At 49.8% G+C, this 12,898-nt stretch overlaps 1 protein-coding gene across 2 annotated transcripts; it reads right to left on the bottom strand.

The window, feature by feature from the left end:
* Positions 1 to 292: 292 nt before the first annotated feature.
* On the bottom strand, positions 293 to 11,988 carry METTL13 (methyltransferase 13, eEF1A N-terminus and K55). Of its 2 annotated transcripts, XM_084865986.1 has the most exons (8): positions 11,536 to 11,988; positions 9,450 to 10,209; positions 7,960 to 8,159; positions 6,243 to 6,438; positions 5,237 to 5,404; positions 3,776 to 3,991; positions 2,012 to 2,143; positions 293 to 743 (listed from the first exon to the last, which is right to left on the bottom strand). In XM_084865986.1, exons 1-8 carry the CDS (start codon positions 11,686 to 11,688, stop codon positions 469 to 471), a joined length of 2,100 nt encoding a protein of 699 aa, XP_084722112.1. In that variant the 5' UTR covers positions 11,689 to 11,988; the 3' UTR covers positions 293 to 468. The 2 variants fall into 2 exon arrangements, with proteins under 2 accessions (XP_084722112.1, XP_084722113.1); XM_084865987.1 differs by lacking the exon at positions 11,536 to 11,988 and having other exon boundaries at positions 9,910 to 10,039.
* Between the last annotated feature and the right edge of the window lie 910 nt (positions 11,989 to 12,898).

Raw genomic sequence — 12,898 nt, 5'->3', positions numbered from 1 at the left:
ACCATCGGGGACCTCCTTCCCTAGAGAAAATCGTTCTCTCCACTCCCACGGGAAGGACAAAAGCGTGGTAGGGAATGAGAGGGCTGGATAGAGTACTGGGTGAGGAGAGGGGGAAATAGGCAAAGAGAAAGAAGCGGGAAATACAGTTGAGGTGAAACAGCTTCTTGAAAGAAGACTCTTTCCCTAAGGAACTTGGTGCTCACTCGTGAAGGCATCAGCGACTGGTGGGGGCTCCAACACGGAATTCTACCCACGGGCACGGTGTAGGAAGCAAAGGCAACCAACCCAGTGGTACTGAGGAGGACAGCACAGGAAGAACGGTTTTATTTTCCCAGCTCACCAGGCTGAAGGTCCCATGCAGCTGAGTATGAAACCAAGAGTAAAGTATGGTGGGTTCTATTTCGTCAATCTCTGGCAGGCCAGGAGTTCAAGGTCAGGCGGGCAGGAGGCTGAGAGGCCAGCGATCGATCACACAATCTTCACAGTCTTGAGCATATCAGACAGGACGTAGGTGCTATCCCAACCCCTCCCTGGCTTCCGCAGGGTCCGCTCCAAGGCCTGGGCCATGTCCAAGAGCTCTGGTGGGGCAAGTTTCCGCTCGGGGTGCAGCTGACAGAACAGAATCTCATTCACTTCCCCCTCGATGCGCCGGACATACAGGAGGGGGAACACCGCCTTGAGCCCACCCAGCACTGAGTCCTTTAGCCCCAAGTCTCGGCACACAAGGTTGAGGATAAAGACACCTGTAGGGTGGGAAGGAAAGAGTCAGAATGACCGCACATCTGGTGACACGTGGAGACAAGGTACAGCTCTGAAAATAACGATTTCTGCCCCAGGTGGCTGGGGGGCTAAGACAACACCAACGGCGACAGCCAGCTTGCAGAGAACATACACACAAAAAGCAGAATGAGAAAAGCATGGGAAATATGCAAACCAGAGGAAACATCAGCCCATTTCTTGCTCTCCTATGCTGCTAACCAATGATTTCACCATCCTCCGTTTCCCAAAGAATCGCTTTGAGAAAAAAGTAACTAATGCCCCCAAGAAAGAATGTACCAACTCCGTAGGGATGTTATATTCTTGACAAACACCATGCAGTATTAACTAGCCAGGGATGGCCTAGGTCACCTTCCAACAGTTAAGGTTCTAAGTCAACTCTGTTCACCACAGCACCGTACACCAAATCAAAATGTGGGGGCCACAGACACATGACTCAGAGCCCCAGCTTTCGCAAGGACCTGGGCTGGAGTCCCAGCTGTTACCCTGGCCGCGTTGGCAGGTCTCTTTACCTGGGTTTCCTCTTCTGAAATGGGCTGCTATGAAGATGAGATAAGATACTGCCTAGTCAGGGGCAGGTGGGAGGAATGTGACTGGGAGCTAGCGTTGCCGTCGTGGTGGGAGTGTGAATGACTACAACCACTTTGTAAAGCCGGTGGCAGCATCTGCGAAAGCTGAGCATACGCTTCACCTACCATCCAGCGATTACAGCCCTACGTATATGCCCAACAGACCCGCCAGCGTTTCACCAAAAGGCATCGTTCGAATGTTAATGGCAGCACTACTTAGAAAAGCACACAACAGCAAAACAGCCCACTGCCAAGAGCAGAGGGGGAGACTGAGCGCTACAGCCACACGATGACACTACACAGCAATGAAAGGATCCATGGAAACGCAATATTATGGATGAATCTCACAAGCATCCCGTTGAGTGAAACAGAAACTTAAAGACTATCATCTGTATGATTACTGCATTTGTATAGGACATAAATGGGAAGACTAAGACGTGCTGGTAGAAGTTGGGAGAGTGGTTATCCCAAACAGGAGGAGAGAGGTGGACTTCTGGGGCGCTGGAAATGCTGTGTGTTCAGTGCTGGTAATGGGGGGGTGTTCAAAGGAAGGAAATAAATCCAGGTACACATTTATGATATGTGCATTTTTTGTTATAAAAAAAAAAAAATTTTTTTTTTGAAGGACCCATCCATCCCCGCTTCCCAGCTTTTCATTCTCATACCTTCAGGACTCAAGATGCTCTTGACCTTGTGCAGGAAGGGCTGGTCCACAAACGCGGGGGGTGGACAACTCATCCCCAGTGTTGGGTCCTTACTGTCCACATCAAACATTATCACGTCGTACTGAGGCCGTGCTGGGAAAGAGAAGCAAGAGAGCTTTTGTCTTTGCTGGGTAAAATAAGGCCACTTACATTCCTGCACTGCCTCTCTCCTGTGACCTGTGGTGGGCACAGGTGACTGAGCCAGGAGGATGACAGGGAGGATATGCATGTGAAGGCCACTGACATCACCATCCAGAGGAATCGTCACCAAGGTTCTGCTGTGAGTACCCCACCTTACAGACGGAGCCTGGTCTCATTTTCGGGAGTCCATTCTGCAGGGTACTTACTTGGCTAAGAGTCTGTCTGTCCCAGTGGCTGTCAACCCTGACAAAACATTTGAGTCACCGTGGGAAGCTTCTAAATACCTACAGAACCTTGGCTCCTTTTTGACCACCTGAATTAAAAACCTCCCGGAAGTCCTGGCATTTCTCTTCAGCTCCCCAGGTTAATTATCAATGCAGTCAGAGCTGAGAATCATTGATCTGGACAAGCAGGTATCTAAGCCTTTAAGGGCTGACCTACCAAATGCCTTTTACATGCTTCACATGTATTAGCTATCTTGGGCCTGAGCCCCCAGAATGACTCTAGCCTCAGAGAGGGAACCTGTAAAACGTTTCATGTGGTCAGTTTGCAGTTAAAATAAGGCAGCATCTGTCCATCTCAGCACCAAATATACACATCCCAGCACCAAATATACTCATCCCAGCACCAATATACTCATCCCAGCACCAAAATGTCATTCTGGTTTGCCACACCCTTCCGTGGTCCAATGAGAACCAAGCATCAGTTATGGAACGAGCAGACCAGGAAAGGTGGGCCTGAGCCCCCAGGTTCACTTAGGACTGAGCCAACCTGACTTTTCCCCCAAGGAACTCAGGCTCCGGAAAGCACAAGTCACCAGGAGCCTAACTATAAATTTGCAGAAGGATCAAGGGACCTCCTGCAGAACATGAATAGGAATTTTGTCCTAAGTCTGGGATATGAAATATTAGAATCAACGCCACCTTAGATCCAGCAGCTGGAGGGCTGTCGGGATTCCCACTGAGCAGCATCTGCCTCAGGGCCTTTCAGCCTCGGCACTACAGACCTTAGGGGTCAGACAATGCACTGTCGTCAGTGGCTGTCCTTTGCATCGTAGGAAGTTTAGCAGCATCCTTGGTCTCTCCCACCAGAGGCATCCCTACCCAATGGTTATGACAACCAACAACATGTGCAGATATTGCCAAACGTCCGAGATTTGGAACCAGTTGGCATGAATGCTGTTTTGTTCTATTTCTGGCTTCACTTCCGGCTGATTTTAGAAAAAATACCTCCCAACACACCCCTCAACTTTTCTTCATCTTTCTTCACCCAGCTACATACTGGAGGTTTTTTAAGGTGGGGAGGAGGTGCTAATGCTGCAGGGTCAAAAGAAAAGCCCACTGTCTGTTAGCGCCAGCAGGTCAGGAGACAGTCTGTAGTACTTGCTACACCCTAGCCCCTAGGACCGAGCTAACATATGGTGGGCACTCTGTAGTTACTGACAAAATTTCAACAAGTCAACAGGAAAAAGACTAGGATGTTGCTGATGCCACCCTCTCAGAGATGGATTCTAGAGGCCCTTACAGGCCTGACAACCTTGGATCAACCTTCCCTTGACACCCCCAAATTCTCCAGCAGCAGTACCTTCTCTTCCCGCTAGGCTGGCAATATAGTCCAGGCCATCTGCAATGTGGACCTTCATCCGGTCGCTCTGGGAGAAGCCAAACCACTGGGTAGCCACTTCCAGCATGGACGGGTCGATCTCCACGGCCTCGATGCGGGACTTTGGGAAATGATCGTGGACAAAGAGGGGGAGGCTGCCCCCGCCCAGGCCTACCACCAGCAATGCCAGCGGGGTCTCTGTAATACAGGAAGAAAGCACCGTGTCACCATCTGCTCACAGGAAAGTTTGGTACCAGCCTCAGGAGGGCAAAAGAGGAAGTCAAATTGTTGGCTCTGCCCAGGGGATACCAGATTTAGGGGCTTGGCCTCCCTGTCTCATCCCAAAATTTAGGAGTTAATTTGACATCTGAAAACTCAACCCTGGCCTCACAATCCTTCCCTTACCAGATCCAGAAGATAACCAGTGTATCCCCTTAAAAATCCCAAAGCATTCGTCACCAAGAGTCCCCACCGTAAGCCTTATTAGACCCCTCTACAAAATGGGGGTCTACAATGGCCAACACCTGGTTCATGATCACAAGGCAGTGGATTCCACATAGATCAACGCCACAACGGGCCAAAGGACACACACAGGGACTGTGGGTGAAGACGGCTCTCATGCAAACAGAAATATGACCGCTTTCACTACTGTGGTCAGATCCAAACCTGTCATTAGTGAGAAGGCTATGACTGCACTGCCTGTTATGGGTTTTTAAGTAGGAATTCAAGCTAGAATCACATAATGCATTACTGAAAAGCCAGAAATTCCCCTTAAGTGCAAAGGCATTTCTCTGGAGACATGGTTTTTATTTATTTTTATTTTTTAAATATGTTTTTATTGAGTTAGGGAGAAGGCGAGGGCAAGGGTGAGGGCAAGAGAGAGAGAGAGAGGGAGAAACATCGATGTAAGAGAGAAACATTGATCAGCTGCCTCCCTGCACACCTCCTACTGAGGACTGAGCCTGCAACCCAGATTGTGTGCCCTGACCAACCAGGAATTGAACCAGTGCCTTTACGGTGCACAGGACAATGCTGAACCAACTGAGCCATACTGGCCAGTGCCTGGAGACATGGTTTTTAAAGGCTCCATCTGGTTATGTGGGGTATATACATATGTAAGAATCCATCAAGCTGAACAGCTGTAGATCTGCGTACTTTACCTATCTCACCAGATGTACTTCACACCTTCATTGTTTAAATAAATGAGTGGAAGAAAAAACTTCAGACTTAGACATATAAGGCCATGTCAACATTACAACTTTGGTTTGAGGAAAAAGTTATCTGGATGTTGGTTAACTTAGAAGCAGGTTGGGAATAAGAAAGATATGACTGTTTATGCTTTTGTCAGTCTGTGATCACTGCTCTTATTCACAGGCAGCTCCTTTGATTAGCTCTGTGGTCTCCCATGCTCCTCACTGTGGGAAGCAGTGACGACCCCCTTACCTAGGAGCAGCTCGGGGCTTCTCAGCAAGGCCAGGCCGGCGATCATGGCTTTGTGGTGTTCACAGCACAGGTAGCTCTTATCGATGGGCTGCCCCGGGGCTGCAGGGGGCTCCTCTGGAGCGCCAGCCGGCGACTGCTTCTTCCTGTCCTTTTTCCGCTTCTTCTGGGCTAAATTAAGAGAGACAATGAGGTCCTATGCTTAGTCCACTGGTCCTCAGAGAGCAAAGCACCAGGGGCAGTGGGCTGCGGCTGACTAGACCTCACTCACAAACCCAAGCGTTAAATATGCAGGAGTTTGAACTGGTTACATGTCAGAGTCTGGAAAGGAAAATGGTAAAGATATACATACCCCAAAGCCTGAGAAAACTCAATCTAGGAGTCCTGGTACCACTCCTATGAGAAATATAAGGCCACTAACAGAATCTTCATAAATTCTTGTAGGGAAGGACTTACAATTATCTCCTTTATGCCAACTGCTATCCTAGGTTTTTCACTTTTAGCTCCTATAACTGGCAGATAGAACACGTAAGGATCTGAAGAATTAATAATTAGGTCCAGAATCAATAGGTAGTGCAGCCTGAGTATGAACCTGGGACTGCCTGTCTCCAATGCCAATCATCTTTCTACTGTACCACTCAGACAGTAGGAAAGGCTCACCTTACAGAGCCCTGTGGAATTAGTACCCAGACGAATGTGGAACTTGTAAAGCAAGTGGCTTTTAAACGGAAGGCATTAAAGTGATGATCATGTTTACTTGGGAAACCATTAGCCCTGCTCCTTATCATTTCACAGCCAGGCTTGGCTCAAGAACAGAACACAGACCTCTACTCCGCTTATGGTCACTCACACCCTAACAGCCCAGATGGTATAAGAGGACAACCCACTTGGCCATGTGCCTCTGGTCACAGGTACCCAGGTCTGTCCTACATCTCGGCCATGCTCCCAGGTCCTTCTGACCACCCGAAATGTCCATCTGAGTCCCACCAATGTGCCTCTGACGCCTCACCTCTGTGAGACACACCCTTCAGCAGTCTGGCTTCTGACTGCACCACGTTCCTGTTGCTGAGGAAGATGAGCCGCCGGAAGTAGCACTTGTCATCCCCCTGCACGTCCTCAATGACGTAGTCGCCACTCAAGGGGCTGCAGTCTTGGTGCTGAATGGTCCGCACCCCGATGTCTCCACCCACAGACAGGAAAGGCACCTGAAGGTACAGCAGAGATGCACTCAAAACACCAGCTCAGCTAAGAAACATGAGAAAGTAGAACCCCTCCCCCGGTGTGTATCTGGGAAATCCATGCCATGGTTCTGGGCAGAACAACTCGACAAATGTGTCGTTCTATTCCAGTTCTTCTCTGGGGCCTTTGACTTGATCTCATAAGGTTTAACTTACCTTTCTGAAAACTAACTGATCCCCTGATCCCCTGCAAAACCATTATAAAATGCAGTTGGATCTCCCCCAAGAAAAACAGGAGTTTCTCAAGGGTAATCCTCAAAAGCACTTTCAACAATCCAGGACAATCAAAGCCCAAGAGAACCTTAAGAAGAGACTTTAATTATGAGAGAAGAAATATGAACGGGGATGAGATAACAAAATCCAGCGGAGATGACAGAGCTAATTCATCCACTCCAAACGTGAAGAGATGTCTCCTTTCTCTTAGCCATTCTCATCCTTTTCTCTCATTATTCTAAACAGGAGAAAAAAATTAGGAGAAAAATATATTTCTCCCCTAAACTTTCCTCTTTCCTTTTTTCCAGTCTTTACATCTGTTGCTTTTCAAAGACCTACATGGATATTTAATGATCACCAGGGATTCCGGTCTTGGCAGAGACATTGGCACTGGTGAGAGGTCACAAATAACCTCCCACGGGAGTTGGGTCCCTCTGATGGGCACCGACCCCAAGTCTACCAGGAAGACTCAAATACATTCCTCCGTAAGCACAAGTCAGCCTCGTGGGCAGAGCCCAGGCTGGGAATCGGGAGCCTACTCTTCTTTTCAGATCCGTACATCACTCAGCTTTCCCCTCTGTCAAGAATAAAGTCACCTGCCCATTACCCTGCCTTGCGACCAGGATGGCATCAGACAGACCATGTTGACTGGTAATTCCATATCACCACTTTGGCAAAAAAAAAAAACAAAAAAAAAAACCCTCCAGTTTCCTTCCCAGTAAAACCCCAGACCGGCAATGCTCATATCCTGAAAGTATCCATTTACCCTCAGATAATGATGGCTCTAAGGAGCAAAAGGGGCAAGGGTGGGTTAGAAGGAGTCAATGAGAGAATAAAGAGAACATATTTAATTCTTTCAACAATAAAGATTAAAACAAAAAACAAAGAAAAAAGCAGCAGCAAAGGATCAAGAGAGTCTTGTGCACAAGTGAGGACACAGACATACAGTCCAAGTCATTCACAGAATGAAGAGCTAGAGTCTGCAAGACCTGGAGCATCTCCTTCATGCCACCTCTATGCAGTCTGAGACCCCCCCAACCCTACCCCCAGATGTCCTTGTGGGTCTCAATAATGGCAACCGCCTGCCTTCCTCACGCTGCCTGGGGCAAAGAAATGTAATTGATGCCCACTCAGCTCTTAGCTGCTAACATGCCCTCCAGGAGCCGACTACGGTCACAGAGCCTGCCCTAGCTTCTTTCAGGACACCCTCTGCCTTCCCGGCTGCCAGTGTGACTTCTCCAGAGACCTGTGAAAGCTGCTGCCGAGCTTCCTTACCTGCTGCTGGGCGGGCATCCCGGCCGGGGCCAACTCCATGACTCTGGCCGACAGCTCGGCCTGGATGCTCTCCATGCCTTCATACTGCTGACCCCGGTGCAGGGCCACTGTAATCAGCCTCCTGAAGCCAGCGCTGGCCGCCAGCTGCTTCCGGCCCTCCTCCATGCCGAAGAGCCACTCGGTCTCCCGTCCCTGGGGGACTGGAAACAGGCGCCTGGTGACAGGGAGTCCCGGGAAGAGTGTTCGAGCCCACTACCGACATGACCACATGGCAGAGAGCCAGGCCCTGCCCAGGCCCAGAATCCCTTCCAACTGTGACCCACGGAGGGGGTTCGAGTCCCTGGAGCACAAGGCCCAGAGCAAAGCTGCCATCAGACATGAGACAGGGCCAGGGCGGGATAAGAAGTGTGAGCACACGTGCAAGGGGAAAAAATAGCAATACTACTAATGCTTATTCCATACCAGGCATTATTCCAAGCACTTAACAAATAGAAGCACATAGAATCTTCACAATGGCCCGGGCTGCAGGTAGTAGTATTAGTCCCATTGTACAAATGAGGAAACTGAGACAGAAGTTACATTTGCCCCAGTCATGAACTAATAAATGGCAAAGCTGGAACTCAAACCCAGGCAGCCCAGCTGCAGGCTCCATGCTCACGTCCAGGGCACGTGTTTGCTCCCACCGGTGCAGGCAGGATTATGGAATACTTGGGAAAATGGCTCAGTCATCTGGAAACAAGTGGCCAGCGTGACCAATCGACACCTTGCATTTATCTAAAATATTCTATTTTTTAAAGCATTCTCTCATATTCTCCTTTCTGAACATTATTAATGTAAATCTGGTATCGTTTACTCCTTTTAATAATAACACTAATGTCCATAAAGCAGTTATCACGTGCCAGGCACCTTCCTAAGAGCTTTTACACTTCTCACAACTACACAAGGTAGTTATGAGGTCACCTACGGATGAGGAAACTGAGGCACAGAAAACAAATAACATGTCCAATGTCCCATCACCAGGATGTGACTGGGACAGAATTGGAACCCGAATAACCTGGTTCCAGAGCTGACCTTTTTTAGCCACTGCTCTGCACTAGCTCTCTAATTCAGCAGAGAAACTGGGCAATTTCCCCTGGTCCCACAGCTTAAAGGCTACAGACCTGAGCCTGGACAGCTCCCACCGCTTAAGGTTACAAGGTAACTACCATCTCTACAGTGTGTGGTTTGCCTAAATGCATCTGTATGACTCCTCTCCTTCCGTCCAACCCCATTCTCCCACTTCGCCAAGGCTTTGCGATGGAAGATGAGGAGAAAGAAGCTTCAAATCTAAGGTACCCGGAGGGCTGCTACTGTTTCTTCCTCACGCCTTGGCCAGTCTAACCTCTCAAAGTACCATCCCTGCCAGATGAAACCAGCCAAGCAAGGCACACCCATCCACCAACGCCCCAGCCCAGCCCTTCCAGGGAAGAGAGGGACGGATCCCAACTCACTGATGAAAATGGCAAAATGATTGTCCCGCGATGGTTTCACGGCGGGGCTGTCCACCACGTGGAGGGTGTAGCGTGGCTCCCCCGTGTCCCCATTGCACAAGTCCAGGGACACACTCCCCAGCCCGGCCTTGCGGTACAGCTGGCTGCACAGCCAGGCATACTGCTGCCGCTCCCGCACCGCCTCGGCCAGCCGCTCAGCACTCTCCAGCCGCACGGGCTTGCCCTGCTCCTGAGCACACAGCTCCAGGATCTGGAGGGCGGAGCCAGGGATCGGCCTGAACTTGGTCATGATGAAGGCAAAGACAGGCAGGGGGAACCGAGGCTCTGCTTCCAACACCCGGTCCTGGCTGCTGGCCACCTGGTGCACCCTGACCATCCACCCCTCCCTGGAGAAGTGACCCACTGCTTTCTTCAGGACGTGAGCCTGAGCCAGGGAGATGCAGAGGTAGCGACCGCCCACCTGCAGGACACGGCCAACCTCAGCCAGCATCCTGTCCACCTGCTGCAGGGTCTTCTCCTCCTCGTCGGTCAGGACAGCATCCAGGGTGCCCTTGTCCAGCACCACCTGGAAAGAGGCATCCGGAAACTCCATCTGGGTCATGTCCATCTTCAAGAAGCTCATCCGGGGCCGTCGGCCGGCATTGCGTTCCTTCATTTGCTTGATGACAACCTCGCTGATGTCGATGTTCACAATATCCTCATAGCCCACATCGTACAGCTGCTCGCTGAGCTCCGAGTTACCACACCCAATCACCAGCACCTGAAGGGGGGGGAACAGACAGGATGGAGGCGACTAAGGCAAAGGAATGAGCTTCACACGTGCTGAGGAATCAAGTCTCGCCTTGGCTGTTGCATGTTTTGTGTGTAATGTCACTGAAGAGAGTGCCGTTACAGAGCTGATTCTAGGCTCCACCTTAAAACACCTTTGGTTAGAGGACTCACTAGTGAAAATCACGTTCAGCAACAGCCATGCAGGTCATGTGGAAATGGGCTTTCCATATTATGGAAACAAGCTAATCATGGTTGTTCTTTTCTCTGAATCAGGCATTTTTGCTCAAGAACTGGTAGGAAGTCACAGAATCCAAATGCAGTAAGTAGTTACAATTGAAATCTCCTATCTGTTGTACTGTTGAAAATCTAGTTTATAACCCTATTCCACTCATGCCTTTGGCTCCTCCTCATGGTATCCTGGTATTTTCTGAAGCTGAACTTAAATACACAAGTTGTTGCCTCATGCTCTATGCAGTAAACTCCTATTAATCCTTCAAAATTCTACCCTGATGTCACCATCTCTGGAAAAGCACGGTATACACAATGAGAAGTGCCTAAACTTTGGAGCTTGATGGGCCAGAGTTTAAATTTCCATGTGCCCACTTATTACTTGTATTATATTAAGATCTCAGAGCCTCATTTATCCATCTGTATAATGTGTGTACACCATTCACCTCAGAGTTTATCATGAGAATTCAACTATCAAACACTCAAACATACACACAGCACAAGGCTCGATGCTTAAAACTTCCTTAAAGCTTTCTACCCTTTTCCTACCTCCAGTACAAGCCCACCTCTGTCAAAACTCCTCTCTTCGGGATTGAGCCCAGGGCATTATACCTTAATGCTCTTCTAGTGTAAGGGCTGAGCACGTTGCCTGAAATTCAGTGGGCCCCACTACAATTATTTGATGACAGATTTGTGTATCAGTGAAACATGGCTAGTGCCTTCTTCATAAGGATGCGGTGACAGAAATGCACAGAAGACCACATCTAGGTTGAGTTACTAAAATAAGTGATTCTTTCAGTGAGGTTATTCATTGAAGGATGATCTGGGGCGGGAAGTCTTTTATCTCAAACCTTTTTAAAAAAATATATTTTTAACTGTCTTTCAACCAGAATGATGCATGAAATCCTGAAAATATGGGCCCAATTAAAGGCCCCATGCCTGTCCCTGTTTACCGTGTGCAGGATAACCTGGGACGAACGAACGAACACACACACACACACACACACTCATTCTCATTCTCTCATTTTCATTCTCATCCTGTTGCTCTCGCTCTCCCTTTCTCATCTCGGCTGCCAGGCGCGCTTACCTTTTCCCGGGGCTTCATGTACTTGTGCAGCACCCCGCACAGTTCCAGGTAAGTCCCATACCACTCGAAAGCTTTCTTTCCGCGCTGCTGGAAGAACTTCTCCCAATAGTCCACGGAGCCAAACTCCTTGGAGCTCTTAGGTAAGAGATTCATATTTCCAACACCGCGGCTGCGTCTTCGAGACGGTCCCACCCCCTGTGAGGGAGGTACCAACGGAGGGGCTTCCCACCACGCTGGCTCCGGGACACTTCAATGGGCTTTCCTTCCACAGACAAGCAGCCACGTTGATTTTTCCCCCATTCAAAACCCAAAGGGAGGACTCCCACGTGTGAAACGCACGCGCGAGACACCGAATCTATAATAACACGCTCACCCTCGACTCGGCGCCCACAGCCCCTGCCACATGGGGAGCGCCTCTCCTCCACGGAGCTTCATTTCAGAGCCGGCAATCATATCCGGGTGCGAGGCTTCGCCATTGGTCGGCCATCCAGACCTCCCAGCGTTTCATTGGTCACTGACTTTTTGTTCCTGGCACCCCATTGGCTGCAAGGGGCTCGCCTCACGCAGGCGCCGAGCGTTTGTTTATGTGAGGCGGAAGTAGGTGGGCCCCGTGGATGGGGGCGGAAGTGGCCAGTTCCCTGGAACCCTGGCTGATGTCGGAACCCCGGGAGAGGGCAAGCTTCCGGGGCTCTGTGTTCGCTTCGTCACCAGGTCTTATCATAAGCCACATAGGACCTGAGCACTCATAATTGAGGTAAAGCTCCAATTCATAAAAAAGAAATAAATATGACAGTAAATCCAGCCAGACCTCCTCTAAATATGAGATTTGATTCCCAGAATTCTCTGCGTTCAGTAGTTTCCTTCTCTATCGTGGACATCTGCAGGCACCCCAGTTTCCCGATAACGCATGGACTGGTAGGCAGTTAATTCCCTTTTATAGGGAAAACTAAGGGCATAGCATAAATGGTAAGTTGTTTGCCTTTGGGACCAGTGGGCAATAACAGTTTGACATTAAAAAGCCAGGAAAGATGAGGGAACAGTGCCTGAGCCTAGTTATTTTAGGTCACAACTCTAAAGGATGCCGGTGAAGGTCTACCCTCCCTTTCTCCTCCGCTTCCTTCTAAAGGTCTCATCAGCCCCACCCCGAGTGACTGATCGCAGCTGCCTCCGCCTACTCCCGACACCACGCCGTGTCGGAACGGAACCTCGCAAACCAGTTATTCCTCCCTTAAAGCGCCTTATGACCCGAGGAATCCGGATCCGAATCAGCACCTGCCGCCGGATCCTCCCTTCCCTGGGGAGAATCGACTCCTTCGACGATCGTCGCGGCCTGGCCCCGCCCCCGCCCCCCGCCTGGCGCCAG

This window comes from Pipistrellus hanaki (assembly GCF_964339955.1).
Source record: "Pipistrellus hanaki genome assembly, chromosome: 18".
Classification (NCBI taxonomy): Eukaryota; Metazoa; Chordata; class Mammalia; order Chiroptera; family Vespertilionidae; genus Pipistrellus; species Pipistrellus hanaki.
Note: the sequence above shows the minus strand (reverse complement) of the source record. Positions and strands in the feature narration are given on the sequence as shown.

Excerpts from the sequence above, each read along its gene's own strand:
- METTL13 (XM_084865986.1), bottom strand. The coding sequence starts at position 11,688 with ATGAATCTCTTACCTAAGAGCTCCAAGGAGTTTGGCTCCGTGGACTAT. Across the intron at positions 8,160-9,449 it reads TCATTTTGCCATTTTCATCA|TCCCCCAGGGACGGGAGACC; the intron begins GTGAGTTGGGAT and ends GCCTGTTTCCAG. Across the intron at positions 2,144-3,775 it reads CAGCCTAGCGGGAAGAGAAG|CACGGCCTCAGTACGACGTG; the intron begins GTACTGCTGCTG and ends TCTCTTTCCCAG.